The following is a 27,389-nucleotide window of genomic DNA, read 5'->3' as shown; positions in this document are numbered from 1 at the left end:
TTTTTCAAAGGTGTACAAGCCACAAGGTGAACACTTTTGAGTTGAAGGTCCTCGTTGCATCAGTGAGGTACCATTCAGGACCCGACTATTTAATAGAGCTTCCTGGGGGGAAGCGAGAGGTAGATGGTAACTGTTCCCTTTTACTTGGCTGCTTTCAAAAATTATCCGGATTCTGAGAGAGTACAGCCTGTCATTGTGTTGCATAACCCATGACTTGAACATTACTTTTACTACAAAAAATAGATACCTGACAGCCCAGGAGAAGTCTCTCATGCCAACCATCTGTACAGAAACCAAAAATTACCCAATCATGAGAATGCTTTCACTTTTTTAACACACTCTAGGCTATAAAATACTACATTATGTTACTAGATGTCTGTTCAAGTTCACTTCTGTATTTTTGTAACTCTTATGTGCTAGGGCTACAAAAAAATAACTTGGTCCCTGAGGAATGGCACAGGATGGTTATCTCCAGTTAGCTTGAGATAACTAAGTGACACACTGTACGATGTTCTAGTAGTCTTAGCTGTTAAGAGAAATGATATTTTGAAAGAATTTAACAAATAGAGGCCTTCCTTTATCAGTTTATCTCTGTGCAAACTTCAGAGGTTTATATTGAGCCCAGAGCTTTTTTTTTTACCCCTCTAGAAAGGAAAGTTACACAGTTCTGCTTTGCTTTCTTTTCCCTTCTTTTTGATTAGACCATCCTCAGATCAACTGGACTCAAGAACTGCAATATTGATTAAAAATTATTAGCTGATATTTGACAGATTGCATAACTCACAGTGGGGGAATAGGGGAGCCGCTTTGTAAAGAATACTGACAAGTTTTTCCCATTATGAATTGTAATTTGGAAAATATTAATAAGGAAATTTAGGAAAAAAGTGCTCTTTAACTGGATTATAAAGGAAAAACTGTTTTTGTGGAGTGTCCTGACTTTGTTAAAATACAGTAAGTGGTTATCCTCACATTGTTGTTACGCTTACTTGTAGTCCAGTGCTTACTGCGTGGGAGTAAGACCTTCAACTAATCATTTGTTTTGAGAAGCCTGGATTTCATGTATTTATCTTATTTGGAGACACAAGGTCAACTATAGCGAATACCTCCGGTCCATCTGTCACACGGTGCAGAAATCATTTGCTAAAAGCTACAGTGCATCTGTGGGCTGTGGAACTTCATGGCGGAGTGCAAAAATCTTGTATAATTGCAGGTATTTTTAGAAAGGGAGACTGACCTATTCTGTGAAATCACCAGGACATATCTCACCAGGAAGACAATGTACTTTCCTTGAATACTGTCTGGAACTACTTGTAGCAAGAGACTCCTTTTTGCCTCTTAGACCTTCTTCAGTCATTTGAGGAAGAGGTATAAGTATATAACGCAGGAAGAGTCAGTGGTGTGCTACCCTTAAAACTGCCAGTTCTGGTTCACTACCTTATTTTTACACTACTGTGTTAATATCTGCTGCAAATACTACAGGATTCATAACTTGCCTAAGCTGAGCCATATCACGTGGAGTGCTTGCTTTTGATAGTATAGTATTGCTTTAAACATATAAATATAGCTTTAAAAATTTAAATTACTACTGCTATGGAAAGCCTGATTAATCTTTTGTAGAGCTAACGGAAAAAATCAGCAGGTTCTGCAGTACCTGCTTATAACAACATGAACCAGTCACGACCCAGTAAAGGGAAAACAGCAATGGCTGACAGCATTTGCTAGATTTTCTAGGAGCTAGGCTTTACTGTCCACTGGAGTATATTCACCCTTCCACTGGAGTGTAACTTCTACTGGTAGAAAAGGGAATGTTTAAGTATACCGCTTCTAATCTTTGGCAGCTGCTTCTTAGATTTATATAAAAATAATTATTCCTAAGGAAGGGTGTTTGAAAACTCTCTGTAAACAACACTGACATTGCTGAGAATGCGACGTGGTTCATGGCTCTCTGGAGATGGATGGGTACTTCCTCGTGGCACCTCAGAACCCCTCTTTGCTTTTTGTGACTGATCCACTTCGCCTGGGGGCTTTCACAGAACCATGCAGCTGAAGACCTAATAAACAGAGATCACGTACAACTTTAAGACTTCTGGAAGGTATTAAAACTCAGTACCAAATACATCTCCTCTAGCTTAAAGTTAAAATGCTGCCTTTTTTTTTTTGGCTTTTTATTTTAATACGTGGCTATCCACTGCATTATATGTAGCTTAAGCAAGTTTGAGATGAGTGACTGGCCTTCCAAAAGGGGCAAAGTTTATGCTTTCATAGTTGCTGCATTGCAGGGAACTACTGTATTTCTTGATAACTCATGAAGTGTTCAAATCTACAGACTTCTGCTGCTGGTACAATTTTTTATTTTTTTTTGGCTAATACAGCAGTTGTAAAACTCATCTTACATTTAAAGATACTGGGTTGGGTGTTTGGTTTTTTTCTTTCGGAGGGGAGCAGGTATTTACTTTAATTTCAGTAGGAACACTCCTTTCTTTTTTAAAAAAAAGTTACTTCAGTTTAGTGCCTTTGTTAAAATCAAATTGTCTCTTGTACCACTTATATTAGTGGTAGTAGGCCATTCTGCTATTAAACAAGCTAAAAAGGCCCCTCCTGTCCTCTACTGATCAGCCATGTACTTGCTACCTTGACCTTGGCAGCTTCCATTTGCTTTCGCATCTTCAATCCTGTCTTGTTAGTGTATTTTTATGTGGGAAATTCTCACAACTCCATAAGGAATCCCAAAACACTGTGATGAAAGGAATCCACTGTAACTTGTCTTGACAGACCTTTCGGAAAGTGCATCTAATCCCCTGCTCTGTGCCACCCCCTCCAGGTGGAGGTGATACCTACTATCAATACAAAGTTAACAGAAAGTGCTCAAGGTGAACTCAGGTGGGAGTTCAGAAAAGCTCTTACAGGGCACAAAAGTTAACTTCTGCTCTGCCATAATCTCTGAAATAACTCGCTTTCAACTGACCAGATTCGCCCTTGTGTGTGCCATGAGGTGAAAAACTTAAATCTCTGAAGGTCAAGTTGAAATAAGTAAGGTTCACTAGTCTACCATAACACTTGTGTACACACATGCACCTTTGTCTTGTAGCTTCCTACTATTAAAAAAGAATCACGACCGTGGTTGTGACTGTGTGGCTATTCTGCAGCACATATGAAGACTATTTTCAAACTGTATTAACCATAAACAATTCAAGGAGATGACTTTGCAGTGAAGGAAGGGAAACCGAAGGGAAAAGTACGCATTACATTCACAACACAAATGCCTTCCTGCTGCCGTGATACTTTGATCAATTAAAAATAAGTAATTTTAGATGAGATTAATTTTAGGTTATGCCAAGTAACTCCATGAAGTTCATCCAAGTGTTACAAATAAAGAGTAGAAGCATACTCTGACTTCAGAGTATGCATGTGAATTGTACTGGTACAGTTACTGGCTTTAAAATATACTTTTGAGTTGATCTAGTGCAATTCTAGTACAATCTCTTCCAAATACAGTGCAAATAAGTTTCTTTTGGACATAATGCAATTTCTTTCAGTTGTATAGTTGAGCAGAAGAAAAAAATCCTTGGACAAAAAGTAGTTGTTGCTAGTTCTGTTTAAATCGGCAAGTCCTCCTCTTAACTTTGACATGAGAGGCATTGGGCCTGATTAAATTAAGCTTCCTTAAATGATTTAACATACTAGGTGGCAATAAAATAAAAAAACAACCACACAACTAAACACACTCTCTATGCAAGTATAAAACTTGTATAATGGAAAATTTAAAGCATGAAATAGACCTTTGAAAAACCTCCTCAATGTAATCACATATGTAGGAAATGCATCCCTGTCCCAAAAGCTTACCTCTTGGCTTGATCTTATTGCATTCTGTGACTGATAAGCATACCTGAACCTGTTGATCCCCTGCTTGTCCGAGATCGGTTTCTATAATCAATAACAGTGCAAGAACGGCGGTGCTGTGGATCTGGCTGAAAAGACAGTTCAAGTTATTTATGTTTGCATGAAAAATTTTAAACATCAAGATTAAAATGGAACTACAGACTACTTAAACATATGTGTTTCCTAATTCTTAAGATGATGTAAAGGTCTAACTAGAGCTTTACCAAATTTAAGGAGGATTAAATCAACTTTAGGAATAGAAAATATACTTTTATAACACCTCTTACTTAGAATGATCACTGGGCCAGTTAATGGCGTTCTCACCACTTCTGGAAATCGTTCTGTTTCAAAACAGATTTTAGAAAGTTTGTACATTCCTAACTGCTAAGTCAAGGATGTTGAAATTAAACACAGAAACCAAACTAGCAGCTTTTTAAAAGCTATTGTTGAAATTATAGCTTTTAAAGCTTAGATAAAAATACCTTGTTAGCTAAGCAAGATATAGCAGTAGAGTAGGTGTTTCAATAAATTAAACCAAGAGCATCTGGCACTGAAACAGACTGGACATTAGCAGCACAGCCAACTTGTGCAAGAAAGCAATGAAGATGATCCTACCCTTGCCTTTCCAAATATAGCTGTAGGAATGACTTCATAATGTCTATGTGATGCTTTAAAGCATCTGCTCCTGCCCCGCAGCTCTTCTTAAGCCTTCACAGAAGATGTGAGATCACCAGTGCAGATAACTGATTGAATGTTAACGCCTAAGGTAATACTTAGCTTTCTCCACAAGCACCTCAATCTTGTGTTTTTCAACTTGTGACACTCGGTAGGTAATTGGCATTGACTGTCAAAGCACCTTAATCAGTAACTAAGGATGATGTGGCATAATTTGCCATGCTTTACCAAGAACGTGCTGGTTGTGTTAGGCTTGGAGAAATGATCAGGTAAGAAAAGCCCCTCCTGTAGCTGCTGGTGGGTATCTTCTTGTGTTGTTACGCTGTGAGCTCGACTTGAGTTCCCTCGAGATTTCTGCATTGAAGAATAACACAGTTATGACTTTTTCTTATTGCAGCAGTACATTTAAAATAACTAGCCTAGGAATTAAAGCTAATTTTCCAAGTCAATCATTCTACACCTAGTTATGGGGAGGAAAAACATTCTAGCATTAATTGGAATTAAAGCATTCGATTCTGGGTGAGGCTGTTAGTCAAAATTGCTATGGCATTTTTTGTGCATCTATTTCAGTTGCTGTCACTTACAAGGTAACAAATAAACTGGAACCCTTGGGTTTGGAAATTTGATCAGCAGCAATTACAATTTTAGACGATTCACTAATAAAATTAAATGATTGTGCATATTACCGTTTGCCTCTGGGACCCAGCAGCGCTCACGTGCTCTGCCACACTGGTGGTACCAATAGGCGGTAGGAGGTTATTTCGGCTTAGCGGCAGTGGGGAGGGTGAGGTCAGCTGCTCATGTGCAGTCAGGCTGAAATGCACCAGTGAGAACAGAAAAAACACGCAGTTTAAAAGTTTGGCATTGTGTAAACATATAATATCCTCAGTTTGTTTGGCATTATGTAGACAATGTTAAAACTGAGAACAAGGGCTGCAGAATTTTGCTACAAGATCCTGCTGTTAGGGCTGACTATTGGAGACCATATTTAAAAGAGGAGTTCTGCAGCGGGTGAAGTTTTCAGAATGTTTAATATTAAGTATGTAGGCAAAGTAAGTCTGAGCATGAGTACCCCAGCAGAAATCCTGGTAATGGGTGTATATAAAGCTAGTTGGTGGTTAAAATGTACCTCATCCAATGCATTTTGAAGGAGTGTGCTGTGCAGCTGGTATTGCAGAATAAAGCTGTGTGTACATAAAGGTGTCTTCATGAGCAGTTGCTATACAACAGTGGAATCTTGTCTGCCCGTTCCCAGACACGGCATTATTTTCTGCTCTTTGTTCATATCCTTTAGGATGAAGTACTGCTTATCACTAACTACAGCCTAGCAATTGAAGATAAACATTGAGCCTAGAAAACAGCAGCGGGCCATATTTTAAGCAGAGCAAGAAAAAAAAGCTACATAATGCAAATGCATATTGCAGCTCTTTCACTTGTAGTAAATGTCAAATAAAACATCTGGGGGTAAAACAAGGCTTCTACTTTCTCCATATTTTACTTGAGTATCGCAAGGAACCAGGCCCAAGAGGATTTAGAAGCCTTCTAAAGGGAGCTAAAGCAATCTAATCGCCCAAAATACAAGATGAATTAAGCCTTAGCCACAGGAGGCATGTAAAAGAATATGTATTCTATTTTCTAGATACAGCCTTTTCATATGAAAGCCTTTTTCATGTGAAAGGTGTCTGTATATCACTGTATGTTTGAGAAGCGCTAGAAATGATCAAAAGGCTCTATGCATGTTCTGGATTTGACTGAAGGAAGGATGTTCGGTAAGAATACATTAGAAAAGCTTCAAACCATAATCACCATTTTAAAGAAGACTTTCCTAGTGCTGTCTACATACGCTTAAATATATATGCTAATATAATAAAGGAGAGATGTTAACAATTGTTAAATTGATTGAAGGAAAGGGAACAGAAGCATAGAAGAGTGTAGGAGCATCAGCTGCAAACAGACAAGGAACAAATCTCTAAACAGGACATGACAAAAATAACAGGCTGGATGAGTTTACAGGTAAACCACAAAACTAAAAGGAAATTTTCATCAAATTTACAAAACCTGGGGAATACGGTATTTTAAACCCCGCATTGTTTCCTAATATCCTGTAGTCCCTGTAAATGACCAAATTCAACCACATCATTATACCAATCAAAATGAAGACATTCCAGACATGATTGCAGGTCAGTAAGAGCCCTTTGGTTATCTTCAGTCATACCGGTAACAGGTTATCTAAGATGGGCATCTTCTTTACAGCCCAGTCTGGGCGAGGGTAGCAACGGGCAGTTGATCACCAAAAACTGTGGACTTCTAAGTTCATCTTGAAAATAGGCTACAGAAAAAGAAAGCTGACGTTGAGAAAGAGTTGAAGTTGACCAACTTCAACAACTCAGCTTCCTCAGGGGAGACTGTGCTTTAATGGGCAATTAATTTCTTTAATACAATAATTTGCGTTCTTTCTATTCAACTGAATGCTCTTTGTATAAGCTGCATTCTCTAAATACAGTAACTTGCAGTAAGAAACTGGTTTTGAAACGTACAATCGAGTTGCCCTGAAGACATCGTCCACGGACCCTGGGGTCCCAGTACGAGAGTGGCTCGTGTCAATGGGATGCAGGGTACGTGGTGGTGGGTTTCGCCTTCTTGTGGAACGTGACAGGGGTGATATGCTGAGCTCTAGAGCACGATTTGGCCACACTCTGGTAGAGAGGACAGAGCTGGAGCCTGGCTGTTTGTCATCCAGATCCCTAACAAAAGAATCACAAAACCAAGAGAGATATCATCAATATGACTGATAGCCACCCTGTAACCAAAGTACTACTCTACATGAATCTCATTTTTTACATAATAAATTAGAAAGGATAGGGGATGGAAAAGAAAAAAGAATCCTATTTTTATTTTCTTTTACTGAACTACAAACTTTCTGATTGAAGATTCCAGTATGAGTCACAGAACAAACGAAAAAAACCCCACATGTAAACATGTAAACACCAGTTTTCACACCCATAGTTTAGATCTAACACAAGTCCACTTCTTAGAAGTGAGCAAATCAGTTTCTTTATCCAATTCTGAGCTTCACCTCTTTTCAGGATGTCAGCTAGTGCCAACAGTAACACCACAGCTGTTCACTAAGTGGTAAACCAGCAGCAAGCAAACAGAAAACCTGTACTAGAGGCATACTGTTTCACAGAGGATAAACAAACAAACAAGGAAGCAGGTAAATAATTGAGCACTGCTTTCTCCAGTGTAGAAAATTATCTCACAGTGTTTTAGGTTGAATCCCTCTCACTGTGAGAGTGCTCTACTTTACAACTGATGATCTACAGTTCTTACAGTGTTTTCTCTATTACAGGCAGATTCCTTTGCTGTAGCTGGATCCCATGTATCACCATCAAGCCATTTAGATTATGTTGAGAGACGCTACTTGACTCTTGAGAGAGATTTACCTGAAAGTTTAAAACATAAATAAGTAATTACTGTTTGGCAGACATACACACATATTTAAAGATTTTGTCCTTTTAAGTAATTTAGGAGGAAAGAAATTAATTTCTTCCGTGACATCCAGAGATATACTCTATTATATTATTTCCTGCTCTAAGACAGGCATCTTAGCATTCCATTTTCCTTGCAAATGGTAATGCTTAGAAAGTGTATCCTACCATGCTGTGTCATACTTCATGTTTTCCAACTGAGCTTCTCATTTGCATGACAGGATCTTCCACCAATGGCTATAACCTGAAGCTTTACAAAACTAATTTTCAGTGTACGTTGACGTTTTATGTCAAGAACAGAACTGCAAACTCCCTTCCTGAAATACAGACTGATCTGGAAAACCAACAAATTCCACCCACCGTAACGACAGCAAATAGAAAATACCAGAGCTTTAATCTCTCCAGCATACATACTTGAGGTGTTTTTCTCCTCTTTTTGCTTTTGCGGCCACATCTGGGTTTTGGGCACTACACATACAGTACACATGAGGAAGGGGCAGGGGGCAGAAATAAAGGAGAAAGAAATAAAAAGAAATAAGAAGGAAAGAGTTTAATTAAAACGGAATAAACAGATTAAGACTTTGGTGTTCACCACTCCAGGAGCAGATCATCTAAAGCAGATTATATAGTCAAATTCAGCGTCTGAGGAAAAAAACCTGTTTTACAACAGCACTGAGATTTGTCCTCTATTGCCTGATGAGTTAACTACAGATAAGCTAGTAGAGAATGGGAACTCACGCATGCAAACCTCGATCTCACAATTTAGTTCAAACTTCATAAAAATGTAGAGCTACATCATTAATGAACAGTCACCACACGGTTGTCCAATTAATATATAAAATATTAAGTTTTTAAAGAAAAAAGTAGGAATTAAAACTTGCAACTGAGGAATAACAGAACTTAAGTGTTGGAAAGGACAGTCAGCATTCATAGAAAATCCAAACTAGTTATGTATCTAAACAGTTCCCTGATGTAGTCGAATCTGTTTGCTTAGGTAGCGTCGTATTGATTCGTCCCTACACAAACCAGATGGCTAAAAATACTTACCAGATTTGATGTCACCGGGGGCATTTTAGGTTGTGGCACACGAGGTAACAACACTGGCAGAGGATCAAACTGCAAAGGGCTTTCGGCATCTGCTCTGATTGCTTCTACCGTTATGATATTTTTCTCGTCATCTATGCAACGCAACAGAGAATTCCTGTCAATACAGACTACTGGCATTGCTAGTTGTGGACAGTACTAGAAATCCAAATTTTTTTAAAGAGAGTCCTCGTAGATGTTCTATTAAATCTTTTGAAAGCATGTCTCATGCTGCTAGCCAAATGAATAACCTTTTTCCACCCCCTCGAAGAGACTATTCCCAAATACATCTCTTTCTCATTGCATCCTTGCAAAATTAAGTAACTGAAACCCCCTTTTGAATCTTCAGTTTAACAGTGATCCTTACCAGAGGCTGACCCTTCCCAGTGTCTGCAGATTAATTCCTCCATGCAGCCTAGGACTTCACTCCACACATCATTAAACACAAACGTGAGCACAGAATCCTTCATGCAGGAATACGGAGAGAGAGGAGGAAACCCCAATGTCCGTCTACCAGAGGACAGTCCCATTTTCCTCTCATGCAACTCCTCCTCCCTGCAAAAAAGTAAACATTACCTGTACCATAAACACATTATCTTTGTCTCCTATATTTTGTTGCATTTATTTAATAGGATTAAAACATCAGCTAAGGAGAAATGGAAGGGAGAAAATAATACTGATGCAAGCGCATTTAATACTTCTATCATTATTTTACAGAGACAGCAATGTTGTTTGCCACAGCAACGTCTCTCTGGCCTGGTCAAAGCAAGCCAAATACCAATTTGAATCTCATGGTCCATGCAGCTAAGTGGCTGTATTTATTAAAACCAATTACGTAGTTAGTAACTGACAGTACCATCCAGAGTCCTTGCTCAGGCCATATGTTCATATTGTTGGGTTGAATAAAGTAAAGGCGCAAAAAGAATCCTCTTTGTCACCTTTAATCTTTTCTTCTTAAGATAAAAATAACGTAAATTATTTCTTGGCAAGCATCAAATCCACTCTAATTCTTATATTACCACTGAAAATCTGGAAAGGTGTAATTCCACCCAAAATGTAGTACCAAACCAAAGCAGCACGCTGCTAGTGTATAACAAACAACAATGAATTCGACTTAGTATAAAAAATAAATGGCATTTAAACAAGTTTTATTAACTATGCCAATAAATAGCACGCTCTTAGTTATGATGCAATGAACTGTTTAAACCAGGCGCAAAAACGGCTGGTATGAAAAATTACAAAAAATTCAGAAAAATAATTTAGCAAAATTAATTTTTCTAGGAAATGGATTGGGAGGATTCCCAGTGCCCTAGCAACCTCAGGCCTTTGAAAGTTCTTCAGAGAAAAGGTATATTAAAAAAAGCCATTCATCAAATACTTTATCAGCTAACATCAAAACCAAATATGTGTATCTTAACAGCAGGAATTCCAGGACGCTGATACTAGTTGCTGTCTTAATATTCAATACCTACACGTCTCTGTGGTCAAACGCTAAATATTCCTCCATGACGCCTTCAGAGACAATTATTCCATCTTCACCTTCGTCACTCTCTGGAGAACACAAGGTCGGAGACTTGGAACGGTCAGCCTTTTTGTGAACGGGAGTAACAGAAAGAGGTACCTTCTTGCCAAAAACACTAAATCTGAACAGGTGACAGGTTGCAGAAAGCAGAAATGAAAATAACTTGTTATTCCACTTCAAATAGCAGCATTTTGTCAACTGAGAGACAACATGGAAGTTAGGGCCAAGCAGTAGGGAGGCCAATGAATTGTGCATGTTTTTACTAAACTCTTCATTTGGATATTTTTAATTCTTGCTAAGGAACTTGAAACTTCAGAAAAAAAAATCAAAGCTATTAAAAAATATTCTAAAACACTAAATAATAAAAGTAGTACTAATGTAGTGCTGGGTATTTTTGAAGTTCTACACAAATTTAACAGATGATTAACAGCAGCACCATCTACAATACATACATATTCTTAAGAACTCAGCAGCAGCAAAGGTATTTCTATTTACTGACAGGTTTACTGTAGTTAGCAACAAGCACAGATACATAGTCTTGCTATTCTGAATGCACTACTTCTAGTTAAAAAGGGGAAAAAAAAAAATAAAGCATGCTGCATTCAGAAGTCAGCCTAATAGAAAGGAGTTAGGCTTCACGCTTTCAGAAGCCTGTCGCTGCAGTCCACCGAGAAAAAAATTACCTTCCCACCGTGGTGCGGTCTGGGTTATCCGCTTCATACTTACTCGTTAGAATCTTCTTCTCGTAGTGAACTTACATCTGAGGAACGCAAAGTGCCAGAAGGTGAACTCGAATACCATCCATACCCTTCATCTGTGGGGATCACTATCTGCTTCCCCACAACCCTGCCACGGCAACAGCAAAGGATAAATACATCACGAAATGTCGAAAGTAAGATTATTGAAGTGTGTAAGAACACACAGCAGCAAATCCTAAACGTTCTATAGGGAAGCTGTGCAGTTTTCTTGGTGATAGTTTAACGTGGTTTCAGGTGTTTTCCCTAGTACAGATTGCTTCAAGTCAGGTAAATACACTAAGAAAATTATGCTTGTTTTTTTTTTATGCTCTGCTAATTGTAGGACTTCTGAATATGGACAAAACTATTCCAATACACGTCATGAAGATTTAAAATTTAAGTTTCCAGATAGCCATAAGGACTGCTGAGCTAGAGCAGGAAGATTTTAAAATTATTTTAATCGCCTGGCTTTTAGCGATACCATACACCTTTTCTAAGAGAATTTTGCTATCTTAAAGCCAAGTCAGTTGCAAACAGCAATAAACCTCTGGTAAAGAACCACAGGTAAGGTAAACAGCAATAAACCTCTGGTAAAGAACCACAGGTAAGGTAAACAGCAATAAACCACTGGTAAAGAACCACAGGTAAGAATGTTTATTATTAATGTCATTATTAACGACAATGGCAGGCAGACTACCAGAGTGATCTTTATCTACGATATGATTGCCTAAAACCACCCTGCTACTAATGTTTGAAAAGCAACTGTTTCCATCCCTACCCTTTTATAACTCTGTGATGGTACCAGCATTAAGCTAGTAATAAAATACCTGAGATGTTTAATCTATTAATAAAATACCTGAGATGAGGAAAGTTGGCTGTCCATTGGTGGCATTCTTCCCGCAGTCCCTCAACATGCACATTTTCTTTCTGCTCATAGAGAAGCTCATCAATTTGTCTGAACATTTGCTCAACTCGTTGTGTGGCAGCTTTATCGAATTCCTAAAAAGGGAAGTTATTCAATAAATACCTAGTGAACAGCATTCAGAGGGGTTTTTAATTGTTTTTTTTTTACATAATCAAAAAAGACAACTATTTGTTTAAAGCTGATTTAACCAATTCTATTTCTTTTGCATACGAAGACATTAACTTTAAATCATTTGCCCCCCAGAGATGACACAGACTGCTGTTAGGACTGATGGTAGCTACATAAAAAGCTTACGTTGACACAACAGATAAACTACTAAAACATTTTGAAATATCTGTATTAGGATATTAAGTTAAAGACATAGTAATTTACATAGAAGAAATCAGAAGAGGAAGGATAAAATTCAACGATATTTTAATGAAGTGGAAAACTTGTTGCTTGCAATGTCCATAGACAAGAGCAAAACAGAAAGCAATGCAGACTGGTGTGAAACACTGTGGAAGTGAGGGACGCTTAGGACCTTTGTTACATGTTCTCGTGTAGCTGGAAAATGGGGTCGGTTCTTGGGTAATTTAAATATAAACAGTTCCATCTCACCTCCAAGAAAGCAATAGCACGCTTTGTTTTGGTAGACGGGGAATAAAACAAATATTTCTAAATTAAAATAGTGTTTTAGGGGCTCACTGTATTTTGAGAAACTTACGGGTATGCAGAAGTTTGACAAACTCACATCAAGTATCTGAAAGTCATCCACTCATATTTGAGATTCCACAATAACAGCATTTATTATGCTGTATAGATACACTCATGCATTAAATGATTTGCATTTCCCAAGTTTTAGATGGAAATACAGAATATTAACTGAATAATAGGAGCCTAATATGATCAATCTGAGAGAAAGGACAGATGCGGAAGAGGTAAAAAAGATGTTCTTTCTATAACCACTATTGTGATGTACCGACAGATCCAATCCTGGTTTTTATCCTGAAACGTATCTGCAATGGTATTTCAAATGTCTTTCTATTCCACGTGCTACACTATGCTTGGATGATTACATTCTACTCACATCATAGCCCCAAGAGAAGACTGAGCTGTCTTCAGTGGAGGCATCGGCATGACTCTGGCTAGCAGACCATGAATTCCCATCATCAGCTGGAGAAATGGAATGGTAATCTGATTCCTTCCAGACTTCAGACTCCCTGAAATGCACGTGTTGAGGAAAAAAAGGAAGAAAAAAAACGCCAACAATACACAAGAACAAAAAAAGTGGGTAAGTAAACTTTTCTTTCTGTAGAAAAAGGCACAGATATATCAGAAGAGGTCTCAGCACTCAGATATATCAGAAGAGGTCTCAGCACTCAGATATATCAGAAGAGGTCTCAGCACTGAGTTTTCATAGGGTAAATATTTACTTCACAGACATTTAAGCAGAAGCCATAGTACACAAGTAATTATAACAAATGTAACTCCCAATAATCTCAATGATACAGGAAGTCTAGAGGTCAAAAACATAGATTTACCAAAAGTTATCTTAGTTAAGACACGGACTACTTTTAGTCCCGGTTCGACACCGCTCGAATTATTTTTCTTTTCTTCTTTTGTTTCTGCCATGAAATTAAATGACCTGGGCTACTTGCAAGCTGGGAACAGAACAAATCTACACACTTTTTATTATTTCCAAAATAGGAAGGATGTGTTCTGCAATGCTACGGACGGGACGTAAAGCTTCAGCCTGCCAACTTCTGTAAAGGTGCCTGGTTTTGCCATTGTCTCCGGAAAAACAATCATTTTATGTTTTGATGGGTACCTTGAGCTCTTGCTGGGACTTTTGGCTGTGGGAGTGTCTGGGCACACCTCAGCCTGTGGTTCTGGCAGTGGATGATGCCGCAGGGCATGTTTTGGAAGTCCTTGTCTGAAACAAGAAGAGAAACTTTACATTACTTATACAGATAAACACCTCACCTACAGAGTTCCTGAGCTTTACAGGGAGGGGTTTATTCTGCTTTTCAAGGAATGCACTAATTGCGTACCAGAGCTCATTTATTATTATTCAAAGGCTAATTCTTGTTAACCAAAGGTTTAGAACGAAGGCATCAAAGCCAACTGTAAGCTAAACACGGAGCTAAAGGTCTTTGCTTAGAAATCAAGAAATTAGAAAAAAAGAAGTCAGCGCCATCCCTTAAACTTAAAATGTCATTGTGAACTGGGCTACAGCTCTCCAAAACCAGATATTACGTTGCTGTCCCTGTAAATAGCCAGATGGAACAAGAGTGGCCACCAAACCAAGCAGTGGCAAGCTAGCAGAAACAGCTTTTGCTAGTTTTTGGTTGGTGGTTTGGTTTTTTTTTTAAAGTTTAGATGTCTGGGGAAGAGGGACAAGAAAAGTCGCAGTAGCTTGAGACAGAGAGAGGTATCAATGCACCAACCAAAACGAGCTACCTACCAAAACTGAGGTATTTGTTTAAACCTCTCGCCTCCTCCCCCGCCCTCCGAAAAGCATCAGGGGCAAAAAAACCCATGCAAAACCAGGGATTTCCACACGTTCTGTCACACCCGTATTTTTCAATCGGCGGGCCCACGCGCTGCCCGCGGCTGTACACCCGGCACCGTGGCTGCCCTCCCCCCGGCCGCCTCCCCAGGCCCCAACAGCACCGGGCCCGCCAGCCCCGGCCTGCGGCCCGGCGGTAACCGGGGCCTGTCTGAGCGCGGCGTTCGGGCTGAGGAGGGGAGCGGGGACCGGGACGGCGGGACCGGGGGAGGAGTAAGAAGAGGCAGCGGCGGCGACTCACGTCTCCAGAGCGCCGGGGGGCACCGGCTTCCGCGCGTATCGCGAGATCATCCTCAGCTCCGCCACGGGCCCGACGCCGCTGCCGCCATGACGGCTCCCCGCCCTCGGGGAGGCGGAGCGCCGCCGCCTGCCTCGGCCCGGCCCGGCCCGGCCCGGCGCCATGGAGGGGCTCGGGCGGGCGGTGCTGGCGGAGGACGCCGTGCGCTACCGCCTCTTCGCGGCGGCGGGAGCGGGCGGCGAGGCGCTGCTGCGGCGCTGCGCCGAGGCCATTGTGGTGAGGTTGGCGCCGCTGCTCTCCGCCTACATCTGGCAGCGGCAGCCATTCCGCCTGCGCTGCGTGCCAGCGCGGGGTGAGCTCTGAGGGGGGAGCCCGGCGGGGCGGGAAGCCGGGCGGCGTGAGGGGGAGGAGCGGGGAGCCGGTCCGTGTGAGGGGGAGCCCGACGGGGCGGGAAGCCGGGCGGCGTGAGGGGGGAGCCCAGCGGCGTGAGTGGAGGCTGGGCGAGAAGCGAGTCCGTGTGAGGGGGGAGCCCGGCGGGCCCGTTGAGCCGTTCCCCTTCTCTCCCGTCCAGGTGACACCCCGGCGCACATCGGCGGCACGACGCTATTCGGGGACAACGTGGAGGACGAGTGGTTCATCGTCTACCTGGTCCGGGAGATCACCAGGGAATTCCCGGGTCTGGCGGCCAGGTAACGGGCACCGCTGAGGGCGGCGGCGGTTGGGGCCGGGGGACGAAGGGGCGGCAGCGACTTCCCTGGTAGGGGCTGGTGGAAGGCCCTGTCTTAATGTAAAAAAAAATAAATAAATAAAACTACGTAGACTTGTGTTTAGAAGCATGAGTTATCATGCTGTGTGAGACTGCCTGATAAGAAGCCAACTTCTCCTTGGCCAGGATTGATGACAACGATGGGGAGTTTCTCTTGATAGAAGCAGCTGATTTTCTCCCAAAGTGGCTGAATCCTGAGAATAGTGACAACAGGGTGAGTAAAACTTACGTACCAGTTGGCAAGTGGCTCACAGTAGCCTTTAACTTACCAGTTGGTGTTTTCTCTTCCGCTTCTATCTAGCCAAGTGGTGTGGCTGCCACTGAAAATCCCTTGCTAATGAAGAAACTCCTGGTCAGGGCCCAAGACTTGTTTTAATTAACAGTGTGGTTTTTTTCAGCGTGGTCTGGTTTTAATGAGTTCCTTTATGCTTGCTGTGGATGAGAGACTTAACCACTGGATACTTCTGATAACTCAATTCCACTCTGCGTGCGCTTGCAGAATGCTATGTACAGTGAGTGTGTCCTGCAAAACTGCTGTAGGGATATCTGGAAATTGTCGCAGATATCAAGTGGTTCTAGAATTGGTTTGTTGATGGAAGAAAGGGAAAGTTTTTAGACTAATATGTTCTTATACTAATGGCATATGGAGACTACAGACTTGCCTGCTAGGCTGTGAGTCTGTGGCATTCAACTAAACCTGACTCTTGCACGTAAATCGTTCTCTGAGAGTTGTTCCATAATGCAGGGTTGACTGAACTTTTTAGAACTTGCTACTGGTGGTGGCAAATGTGAAGGCCATGAAGCTCTTTTGCTGTCTGTAAAATCAGTAAGCTTGGCCAGCTTTCTGTTTTCTAGGTTCCTGGGGTACAAGGAGAGCTTGGATGACGTGGGAACTGTGGAATGTATATGGCAGTGTAGTCCAAACATACCATACTGCTCTCCTCGGGAGCACTCTTGGATCCACCTGAGCTTTCTAGCTCTGCTGTAGCCACTTTGATTTTTTCTGCTGTATTCTCAAGTGCTCGGGCACAAGGGTCTGGTGGCCTCAGACTGGGGAACCCTCAAGACTGGAGAATTGCTGACTCTACAAGGAAACAGACTGGGTCTGGTGTAGATAAATTAATAAGCAGACTCCTTCACCTGGAGCCTACAGCCAGATCACCTCGCTGTGAATGATTGTTAGTAGTTATGTCACTTGAGTTTCTTGGCAGTGAATTTAAATGGAAAGAACTTACTCTTTCACTAGCAAAGATTTGTTTAATTTTTTTTTTCCTACCCCAAGAATTAAAAGGGGTGGAACACAACACAAAAATTAATTGCAAACCTGTGTCTGGACTATCAGTGCCGTATTTTTCTTCCGTTTGAGGGAATGGATGGAATTGAGGGAGTTGTTAACATTACATTCAGTTCTTTTCTTAGGATCAGGAACCAACAGAGGTCATGTGTAGCACCTGAAATAATGCTTTTTAGTCCCTGTCCTACTCTTCAGCAGCTAAGTTATGCTCTCTGATTCTCCTGAAGCAAATCTCTAGTTGAGAAGAAACTTTTGGTATTACTGTTATTAAGGAAACAAGATATATTTGACCAAACTTGTTGCAGTTAAAATAGGGGTTTTTATTTACTGGTTGGATCATGGTCTCTGGCATCTGTCTTTACCTCATCTCCCATTTAAAAATAATTGTGCTGTGTCTTGTATTATTTCTCTGTTTGTACTTCAGTATTCTCTGTGTTTAAACAAATGCATTTGTATATGAAATTAAATTTCCCATTGCTTAGTGTGGGGCTGTTCTTATCCTGTCTGATGAGAATGTTACCATCTGGCAGGTGTTCTTCTACAAAGGAGAATTGCACATCATTCCCCTGTCAGAGACTGATGAGCAGGAGTGCGACCTATCTGCTGCCAGTCCAACAATCTCGCAGGCGTTAACGCTGTTATCCAGCCGTTCGGAGGAGTTCCTGGCTGCAGAACCCATTAGAGCAGCAGTGAATAAACGCATCAGTGGGTATGTGGGTGTCTTATTTTGGTCTTCTGCAAGAGTACGTTTTAGTTCTGGGCTGTCTGGGGTACTTTCTTGTATTCAATCATTTTACTGTTAGATGTGATAAAGTTGCTTCCTTTTCAGAAACCACCAGTTAGAGGGTTTTCTGTGGCATTCTTCCAAAGAGGAGGACCTGTAGGCGGTACTGTGATCTGGGGGCTCTGAAAATGATTCACTGCTATGATGCCACACCTGACAATGACAAGAGTTATTCTTCCTTCACATCCTTGTACTGAAAAATCTGAAAGTTCTGTGAGCGTTTAGCAGCCCTTTGCGGGGGGATAAAGAGGATTGCGATCTAAAATGTAGCACCAGCATGCTTTTCAGAGCGTCAGCTTGTCACTGGTGTGTGCCTAATTTTTTGCAAGGATTTGACAGTGCGATCCAGATGACTTCTACGCTCGCTGCAGTGAAGGGTACTGTACAGTTAATTGTGTTAGTCAAGTTCACAGTGATTCATTTTACCAAAGTAGGGATTAAATTTTTATTAGCCATGTATATTTATATATATGTATATATATACAGACATCCCAGGTGTTAGGTAGCTGAGTTTTAACTTTACTCTAGAATAACGTTCTGCCACTTGGCCCTTAATACAGATGAATATTAAAGTGAAAATGGGAATAATAATAATTAAAAAGAAGTGGTTTGGGGCTTGCAAGACACTTGATACACTACGTTTCTATTGTATGATACAGGTATCCTGAGAAAATTCAGGCCTCGTTTCACCGAGCCCACTGCTACCTTCCGGCAGGCATTGTGGCAGTGCTGAGGCAGTGCCCTTCGTTGGTGGCTCCAGCGGTCCAGGCCTTTTACCTGCGAGATCCTGTAGATTTACGAGCATGTCGCTCTTTTCAAACTTTCCCTCCAGACGAGCGTGTGATGACTGTAGTAAGTGATCCTGCAGATGCAACTTGTCATTTAATTAGGTTTTGTAATTGACGGAGGTTCTGTGGTCAAGTGATTATAAATACGTGTATTTAATTTTTTTAAAATAGCGTATTTTCTGATTTATTTAATTTTTTGACGCTAGACATGAATTTCAAGTTCATTACATTAATAGTTTTTCTGCCTTGGCTAGACTTTGAAATGGCTAAACATGAGATAAGTGTTTCTGAAATCAGAATTTACTGCTAATAGTTCCTCTGCTGAAATGCTTGCTAAGTAAATTGATCTAGTTCTGTGATCAGAGCAGTTTGACAGCACTGCTGGCCAACATAAGGGGTATGGTAACTACTCTATAACGTAACTACCCCTAGCTGTTTGTTCCCAGGCTTCTCACCACCTCAGCTGTGCTTACACGGCTCTGTGAAAGCTATTTGATGAAGTGTTTTATGAGCATTGTCCAAGCAGTGTTGTATCTGATATGTTTGCATTACAGACTTATACACCTAAACTCTTGAAACATAAGCTTTGGAGTCAAGTTTTAGACTTCTAGACTGTTTTTGAAGTCTCAGCTTTGATGTTGTTAATTGAAAAGAGCCCTTTTATTTTTTAAAATATACCTTGTTGGCATGAATGCTGAGGATTTTTTAAATGTATTTAGACTGAATGAAGTTCATGTTTGTTTGCAGATATCAACTTGGAATATAATTTGTAAGATCTGAAAAGCAACATGTCTTAGGCCAATGTATCTAAGATGTATTTTGAATACAATCTCAGGTATTGTTTGTAATGTGGGTGCTTTAAAACAAAATTCAGATGAGGCTGGTGGAAATTTGATGCCTGTACACAACACAGTCAGACTGCAGTGAGTGTTTTTATTTTGCTCTGGCTTTTTCAGGTTACTTTTACAAAGTGTTTGTATGCACAACTGGTGCAACAGAAGTTTGTTCCAGACAGACGCAGTGGGTACACGCTCCCCCTCCCATCTCACCCTCAGTACAAAGCTTATGAACTGGGCATGAAACTGGTAATTATTTTTTTTATGCGATTTCGTACATAGTCTGTTTCGTTTGCTTGTTTATAGATGTCCAAGAAATTACCCTCTGCTTGTAAATTGCCTACTTGTACAGAAGAATGCAAGCGAATTCGCAGTTACCATTTTTCTGGAAGTACAGTATCGTGGGAGTTTTCTTTCACAGAATAGAGCACTCTTGTACTTCCACCCCTAGAAACTACCCCAGCCAGGATTTACATGTGTGTAGTACCATAGCTGAACTGGTATCAAACCCAATTAATTTTCCCTTAATATGGAAAATAGTTTCCATCTAAGGATAGATGAGGTGTATTTTAGCCTCAGTCTGAAGCAGCACATCCTGTCATGTTCTAAGTTGCTGTTTATGGCCTTTGTGCACAGAGACATTTCTGTGGACTAAATTCACCTTTCAGTTTAGAGTTCTGCATAAGTGTGCATCAAAACTACAAATGCCATGCCTCAGGCACCAGACTGCATGACCCTGTTCCGCACATCTAATTTGGCACTGGACATGTAGAGCTTTTTATGATGCATCTTTGCTGCACAGAGCAATCCAGAACTTAAACTGCCTATACATCACAGTTAACCATGATCGTAGGCAACATCTGAGATGTGGGCAGGGAGGATTTGGCTGTTTGAAGGGCAGAAAGGGTGTTGGGCGCAGCATGCCTTGGGACATTGCTGCAAGTAGAAATGCAGGGTCTGAGTTTTCTCTTCTGAAATTTCCTCTCCGGAAACTTCTGCCTCAGTACAGCTGGGTTGCATCCACAAAATGCGTAGGGCAAGCAAGTTTGCAGATCAGCACAGATTTGAAGTACAGGTAAAGTCTTCATGCTTATGTGAGGAGTAGCTTGTGCGTTATAGACCTGTCTTCTAGGTTGCTTTGCAGTGGCTTGGCCATGTAGGCAAACTTTGCAAAGACAAAACGGTCCATTATTCCTGTAGAAAGCCAGATTTCAACTTCCAAAACAACATACTGCTACTTGACATATAACTGGGATTGGCACCTACTTCTCAAATGGCGGCATCAGGAGCTCGATGGTAGTGAGTTATTTATGCAGTGATTTAAAGGTGCACTTGATAACTTCTTGTTGTTGCATGTCTTATACAGGCTCACGGCTTTGAAATTTTGTGCTCCAAGTGCAGCAAAGTATCTCCTGATTCCAAGAGAAATGTGTTAAGTGGTCCCCTGTGGGAGAGATTCCTCAGCAGCCTGAAGGAAAAACATTATTTCAAGGTGAAGTAGTGTGTGTGCGCATGCGTGTCTCTTAATATTCCAGGAAAAACATGTTTTAGCTCTTGAACTTGGGTATGTAGTTATAGCAGGGCAAGAAATGTAATGCTTCTGTGTATGGAAAAATGAATTAATGTCTTTAAAAGGAGGTACGTGCAGTGTGTTCTCCTTTGAAATTAATTAATTTCTTTTGGAAATTAAAAAGGAAAGAGCAGGATTTGGGCATAAATTCATTCATCTAAAGAAAGGGGAAACACACTTGAATAAAGGAAGCCACTGTATGGTTGTGTGTCAGTATAATAACTGTTTTACATTTCATTTACATACCTCTAGAGTTAAATATTCTTAAAGATCTATACTTAACACCCATGGCCCATGTAAGTGTATTTTTTGTTTGTGTGGGTTTTGTGGGTTTGGGGGTTGTGTTTTTTGTTTTTTGCGTTTTTTTTTTTAAAGATGCCTTTGACTACTTATTTGAAATTTATAAATTGGACATAAATTGACTACTTATTTGAAGGTTATAAAATTGGACAACTCTATCTAAATGCTTAGGTTAAGTAAGAAAAGGGGAGTATTCTTACAGTACTGCAGTGCCACTTCTGTGCATAATTCCTAAACACCAAGAGATTTATTCGCAATTCCTGTACAATCGTAACCTGGGCGTGGTAAATTAACCCTGTTGTGGGAATCATAGTATTGTCTTTGATTTTAGCGTACACCACATGATATTGCAGCATATGTTTTTAATTCATACCTGACTGTGAAAGCACCTTATGCCCATTCCCTATATTCTGTTCCAAGTATATACTGCGAGTCAGTGTCACTTGCTTTGATTTTCTCAGCAGTAAATTTCTGCGTGACAAATAGTCATCATTATGAAGCTTGACTGTGAAAAGGAAGGGGAGGGAGAACTGTTTAGATTCATATTTGTGATTTGCGTTAAATAGGGAGAAATGGAAGGATCTGCTAAGTATTTGGAACTGTTGCATAAGGCAGAAGATTACTTCCAGCAGTCTGTTACCAAGCCAGAAAGGTAAGAGCTACTTGAAATTCAGGAGTAACCGTACACAGTACCTATGAGTACTTTAACTAAGCTTTTTTAAACACTTGTTACAAAATCATCAACCCTTTTCTCCATTGTACGCTTAACATAGGTGCTGTGGCTAGGACATATGGGTATTAATTCCTCTAGGATACTCTCCGCTAGTAGAAGTTACTGCTTGAGTAACTATTTATCTTGGTTTTGTAAAATGCTAAGCTGTTCCAAGTGGGTTAAGAGGTGACCGAGAAGCGTAATTTCGTTGGTTGGCTATAGGAAGTGCTTAAAAGTTTCATTGAAAAGCAATCCCAGTGAATAACAAATACAGAATAATCTGTCTCTTTTACTCAAGACAGGCAGCTGGCTGTAGATTTCTCCAAAAGATCAAATCCAAAAAATAAATCATTACAAAAATATCTGAGGGTTTGCCAGCTCATAATATCTTGACTGTTAGTTGCTTGAAGTTCCACTCTGTGCTGTTTGGGATCTGGCAATCCTAAAGTTTACCAAGTCAAAATGGATATAAAGAACAAAGGAAATATGAGAAATGGGCTTTGGAGCCATCAACAAGGAATTACGCTAATTGACTGTGTCTTGTTTTGGCTAATAATGTCTGTGTAGTATTCTGGTACTTCCCCAAAGTACACTTATCTTTTTTTATGTATTTGCACAGAAGGAATAACGAGGAATTTGAGTGAAAACCTGCATTTAGAGTGTGAAATGCCATTTGCATTGTAATGCTAGTAAAAATCTGTTTCAGTAAAACTGAAATTTTTTCTTCCAGCTCTGTTGAAGCGAACCCAGGTGATGAAATCTTGACATTGCTACAGACAACAACCATTGATTTGAAGGAATTAGAGAGAGAAGCAGCCTGTCTTCCTCCAGAGGATGGTGAGCAGGATGGAGGGATGGACTTGTCCTATCACAAATTATTTTTTGTGGAGTGAGAACGTTGATAGTACTGTACCAGTCATTGTATCTACTTAGTTTGTCTGCTATCCTGTGACTGCTAGAGGTGTTATTCATGGGCCATCATTTAAGATTGAGGCAATCAGTTCATTTGTATAAGCTACAAAGCTTGGGGCTGTGAATTGGCAAGATATGCTATCCGTTTTCTGATTTGATACCACTAGATCAGTAACATTGTGCACACTTACATCATATCGAGCACTTTGTGTCAACTGTCTACCAGACAGAAAGTATTTAAACATTTTATAATCATGAACCAATTCCAGTACTGACAATCCGAAGTTAATTACTATCTGGTCTACTCTGATGGCCAATATAAGACCAGCATAAACTCTATGTATTATTTTTTTTCCACTTATTTGATAGAAAAGTAGTTGTTGCCAATGTACAGCACAGGTCACATCTGTATTTCTGGATGATGCAGTAGCACATAATTCCAGGATTCAGTGTTAATGGTCATAGTCCAAGGTTAGATTTGCTCTCCCTTTATAGCGTAAGCCTTTTCTTCCTTCATTTAGTGGCAGAAGGATTATCTGTGACCAGAACAATATCTGGTAGTCTGAAGCTGCATATAAAGCAGAGTTTTAAAGTAGTAAAACAAAATATGAACTACTCTTCTCAGCCTCTCGCTGCCTTATACCCTGTGTTATCCAGTATCAGCAGGAAAACTTAATAGCGCAAAAATAAGCTACCAAATGCTGTCAGTACTCTCAGCTGTCTGGATGGGGCCTTGTGCAGACAGACTTGTGCAGAGTTACAAGTATGTCCTATATTCTTTCAGATGACAGCTGGCTGGAGATTACACCAGATGATCTGGATCAGATGCTGAAGGAAGCAAGAAATGAGTCCCCTCCTTCCTCAAATGAGGAAGAGCAGAAATATGACTTGGAAGCAGTTGCTGAAAGCATGAAGGCTTTTGTATCCAAAGTCTCAACACATGAAGGAGCAGAAATGCCATGGTATAGTAATATTTTTAAGTTTGGTGTCTGGTGTAGAATGTGTTTTCATTCTGCTGCAGCCCTTTGGTTGATTCTGTAATGCAGAGAATCATAGTTAGAAAACATTCTACTTAGCAGAGGCCTGGAAAAAACCCATCTTAGTAGTGAATAAGAGTTGCTTTTAAACCAACTCGGTGACCATTCTGACAGCGGTGCAGGAAAAGATTCTGGAAGTTGTGCTGTTTTCCAGCTCTCTTAGTTGGGTTTTGTGTTTTTTAAATATTGTTTTAACCCTTTTAAGTTGAAGGATTACTGTTGTTTATTACCATAGTTCTTAGCACTGCCGTTAAAATGTACATTTTAAGTTCACTCGTGCTGAAATTTTTCTACCACGAAGGACTAACTATTCAGACTGCTAAGATGCTTCTGATGAGGCTGTGCAGAAATAAAAATGAAACTTAAGTTGAAGGAATCTGTCTCTGAATTAAGACTGTTGATTTTTCTGGTACAGCTGTATTTAGATTTCCTGTAGGTTAGTATTTTGAAGATGCTGGGCCTGGTTTAGCACCACTGAGGTACATACTGTACACCTAGAAGCAGGAGAAAAGAATGACTGTGGATCCCTCTCATTGTTCCCAACGGTGGCAGAAAAGTGCTAACTGAAGATGCTTTACTATTTAGACAACAGCAGAATGCCACTAGATTAAGAAAGCGCGTGTGCAAATATTGTGTGGACAGGCCTTTAATTTTAAAAAACAAGGAGTTAGGTAGTAGCATTTTGTCCAGGTTCTTTTTCATAGCTTTAATATTGAGAAAATAATGCTGTGTAAGAAGTACCAAGCGTATAAGGGTCATCTTAATTTATGCTCTTAGCTGTTTGGTCCTTTTTAATTAGTGTCAATGCCAGTATTATAATGTAGGTTTTTACAGGGGATTTAAATTAAAAAAACCACACACAAAAAAAACGCAAAACAAAACCCCAAATGACAAAAAAAAAAAAAAAAAAAGGCAAACCACTGAGCCTTATGAGAGACCAGAATGAAACCTTTAGAGTTCTCTTCTAGGCAGGAGACCTCAGACCTCAGAGATTCTGCACTTTTTACATCTGTGTCTAAGGAGTAACACCACCACTTTGTTCCAGCAGGATTCAGGCACGCTTATTTTACTTGCCTTCAGTACAATTTTTGTTTCACCATGACAAACAATTAAAGTTGTTGGTTTTCTTTTCACCTTCCTGCCAGGAGCTGTTCCACTTGCTGTCTCATTTCTAATTCATCCCGGCCTCAAGACTTCTAAGCGCTTCCGAGACCATCAGTTCAAATGTCCCAACTCTCATCTAGGCTTGAGAGAAGTCAGTCTGCCATATGGTTGATGCCTGTGTCAGGCGTATGCAAGCATAAAAGCTTTAGTTATTTAAAAATATTTTTATTTTTCAGGTCATCTGATGAATCCCATGTTACCTTTGATGTAGATTCTTTTACAAAAGCGTTAGACAGAATTTTAGGTGAGGTTGCTTCTTTGTTTCTTTTGTCAGAATATCTCATGGTTATTTGGCTTCCCTGGGTTTTCTGGGGACCCATGGGCACTGTGCTGATTTGTTTGCTATCTGTACTGACACAAAGCAATACCTAGGGGCCGATTCAGAAGAGCTGGATTCTGATGATCTGGATGAAGAGCAGGAGTTTGACTTCTCAGATGAGGATGATGAAGGTTTAGATGCTGAAAATCAAAGGGAAGACGAGAACATATCGCCTAATGAGCTTATAGGCAGTCTCAAGTCATATATGAATGAGATGGACCATGAACTGGCACAGACCAATGTTGGTAAAAGTTTCACCACCCGAAAGAAAGGGGTGAGTATGCCTTGAGTTCAAGTTTGTAGCACAATAGTTTTGAGAGCTTTAGTAGGAAAGAGAAAGTATGCTGAAACTGGTCGTTCTGAGTAACATGGTCTAAAACTTTTGTCTTCTGATTGTGTGCTATCTAATTATTAAAAAAAAATAAATCCCACATGGAAGCAAAATGTGCTGCAGTTGCACCATGGTATATTTTTTGGAAAAAAACCCAACCAACTAACAAAAAACTTAGCTAAGCTTTAACATGCATTTCCAAGACTTAGTTTCATTTCCCTGTTTGAGTAGTAAAGCAAGTGGCTGCAGCTTGACTTTTCTGATTCCTGTAGTAGATTAGTCCCATAGGAAGCTGAGCCAGGACTCGGTTAACCCTCTCTGTCCTTCTCTTGAAACTTAGTCTTTGTAATGAAAGTGATGATTTTTAACGGACATAAGCATCTGGTGACTAAATTCCTCTCTGTCAAGACAGTGTGGAAGGTACTGAACTTTGGCTGCAGAACTGTTTCCTTGTTTCTTTTCTCTCGTGGTTTGCCTTTTTCTTATTTTTTTTTTTTAAAAACCTGTTTATACAATTTGATAAAACTTTCTCTTTATACTTACTCTAGGCAAGTTCTGTTAATGCAGCCACGTCTCAAAGTGCTGGCCCTGATTCTGGAGCTGAAGAGACCGAGTTGACGCCGGTTGATGTGGATATGAACCTAGTAGCTAACCTGCTTGAGTCCTATAGCGCTCAGTCTGGACTGGCAGGACCCACCTCCAACATTTTGCAGAGCATGGGAGTGTATTTACCTGAAAATGCAGATCGTACTGGCTGCAATAAGGGAGCAACAGAATAACAGACTGTGTTAATTCAGAAGACGTGGCTGATTGAGAAAATGGAGCACAGAAAGACTAGCAGTATTTGGAAGAAGAGACGAAAGGTTTGAATTTAAAGCATTTTATGCATTAGTTACATGTGACTTTAAAGGTGCAAAGTGAATTTACTTGCAAAAGCCGTCTGTTTGGATACTATCTTGGATAGAAATTGGATTTTTGCAGTGCTAACATGTTTTCAGAAAATTGAAAAGTGATGTTGTGACTTGAGTGAAACTTTTATAATAAAACCTATTTTCAGTTTTTCAAATGAATGGTCCAATTTGCTGTATTTCTAAAATGTCCTTTTACCCATTAGTAGGTGGTTTCAGTATCTGGAAAGCAGTTTGTGTTCTGAAAATGCTGCTGCCTTCAGGGGAAGTGGAGGAATACTGTATTACAGAAACAGTGCTCTCTTGTGGATTTGGGAATGCTGGTTAAATGTTCAGCAGGCACTTAATCACTCTTCCAAAAGTACAATGCTTCATTGTAAGAACCTCTGATAATTACTTTAAGAATCTGTTCTTTATTAACTAGGAGGATTTGAAGAGTAATTGGATTGATACGTAAATATTGGCTATAAGTATTTTTTTAATTTATTTAAATAAAACCATAAATACAACTTGATTACTGAAGACGGGTCGTTTGGTTTTTTTCTGTGAAGGTATGCATAACTTCCTCAGTGC

At 40.2% G+C, this 27,389-nt stretch overlaps 2 protein-coding genes across 3 annotated transcripts; one reads left to right on the top strand and one right to left on the bottom strand.

Moving 5' to 3' along the window:
• Positions 1-677: 677 nt before the first annotated feature.
• Positions 678-15,259, bottom strand: FAM149B1 (family with sequence similarity 149 member B1). 2 transcript variants are annotated; one of them, XM_063339472.1, is made up of 15 exons: positions 15,099-15,259; positions 14,117-14,221; positions 13,376-13,508; positions 12,241-12,383; positions 11,374-11,493; positions 10,598-10,768; positions 9,493-9,680; positions 9,090-9,220; positions 8,457-8,510; positions 7,885-7,997; positions 7,092-7,298; positions 5,241-5,367; positions 4,783-4,908; positions 3,887-3,968; positions 678-2,051 (listed from the first exon to the last, which is right to left on the bottom strand). In XM_063339472.1, exons 1-15 carry the CDS (start codon positions 15,257-15,259, stop codon positions 1,978-1,980), a joined length of 1,935 nt encoding a protein of 644 aa, XP_063195542.1. In that variant the 3' UTR covers positions 678-1,977. The 2 variants fall into 2 exon arrangements, with proteins under 2 accessions (XP_063195542.1, XP_063195543.1); XM_063339473.1 differs by lacking the exon at positions 8,457-8,510.
• ECD (ecdysoneless cell cycle regulator) lies at positions 15,258-27,330 on the top strand. Its single transcript, XM_063339474.1, has 13 exons — positions 15,258-15,447; positions 15,667-15,784; positions 15,988-16,075; positions 17,686-17,864; positions 18,599-18,791; positions 19,684-19,812; positions 20,930-21,055; positions 22,000-22,085; positions 22,876-22,982; positions 23,842-24,019; positions 25,435-25,502; positions 25,631-25,851; positions 26,457-27,330. The coding sequence occupies exons 1-13, from the start codon at positions 15,258-15,260 to the stop codon at positions 26,685-26,687; spliced, it is 1,914 nt and encodes a 637-aa protein (XP_063195544.1). The 3' UTR covers positions 26,688-27,330.
• The last annotated feature ends 59 nt before the right edge of the window (positions 27,331-27,389 follow it).

Source organism: Chroicocephalus ridibundus, chromosome 6 (genome assembly GCF_963924245.1).
Source record: "Chroicocephalus ridibundus chromosome 6, bChrRid1.1, whole genome shotgun sequence".
NCBI classification, from domain to species: Eukaryota; Metazoa; Chordata; class Aves; order Charadriiformes; family Laridae; genus Chroicocephalus; species Chroicocephalus ridibundus.
This window is presented reverse-complemented; position numbering and strand designations above follow the sequence as displayed.

What these genes read in the sequence shown, in the direction of transcription:
- FAM149B1 (XM_063339472.1), bottom strand. Translation starts at nt 15,259, where the DNA reads ATGGCGCCGGGCCGGGCCGGGCCGGGCCGAGGCAGGCGGCGGCGCTCC. An exon ending in AGTCCCAGCAAGAGCTCAAG is followed by an intron (nt 13,509 to 14,116) that starts GTACCCATCAAA and finishes CGTGCATTTCAG; the next exon opens with GGAGTCTGAAGTCTGGAAGG. An exon ending in CCCCGGTGACATCAAATCTG is followed by an intron (nt 8,511 to 9,089) that starts GTAAGTATTTTT and finishes CTGTATGTGTAG; the next exon opens with TGCCCAAAACCCAGATGTGG.
- ECD (XM_063339474.1), top strand. Translation starts at nt 15,258, where the DNA reads ATGGAGGGGCTCGGGCGGGCGGTGCTGGCGGAGGACGCCGTGCGCTAC. An exon ending in GAAGGAGCAGAAATGCCATG is followed by an intron (nt 24,020 to 25,434) that starts GTATAGTAATAT and finishes TTTATTTTTCAG; the next exon opens with GTCATCTGATGAATCCCATG. An exon ending in AGCGTTAGACAGAATTTTAG is followed by an intron (nt 25,503 to 25,630) that starts GTGAGGTTGCTT and finishes AGCAATACCTAG; the next exon opens with GGGCCGATTCAGAAGAGCTG.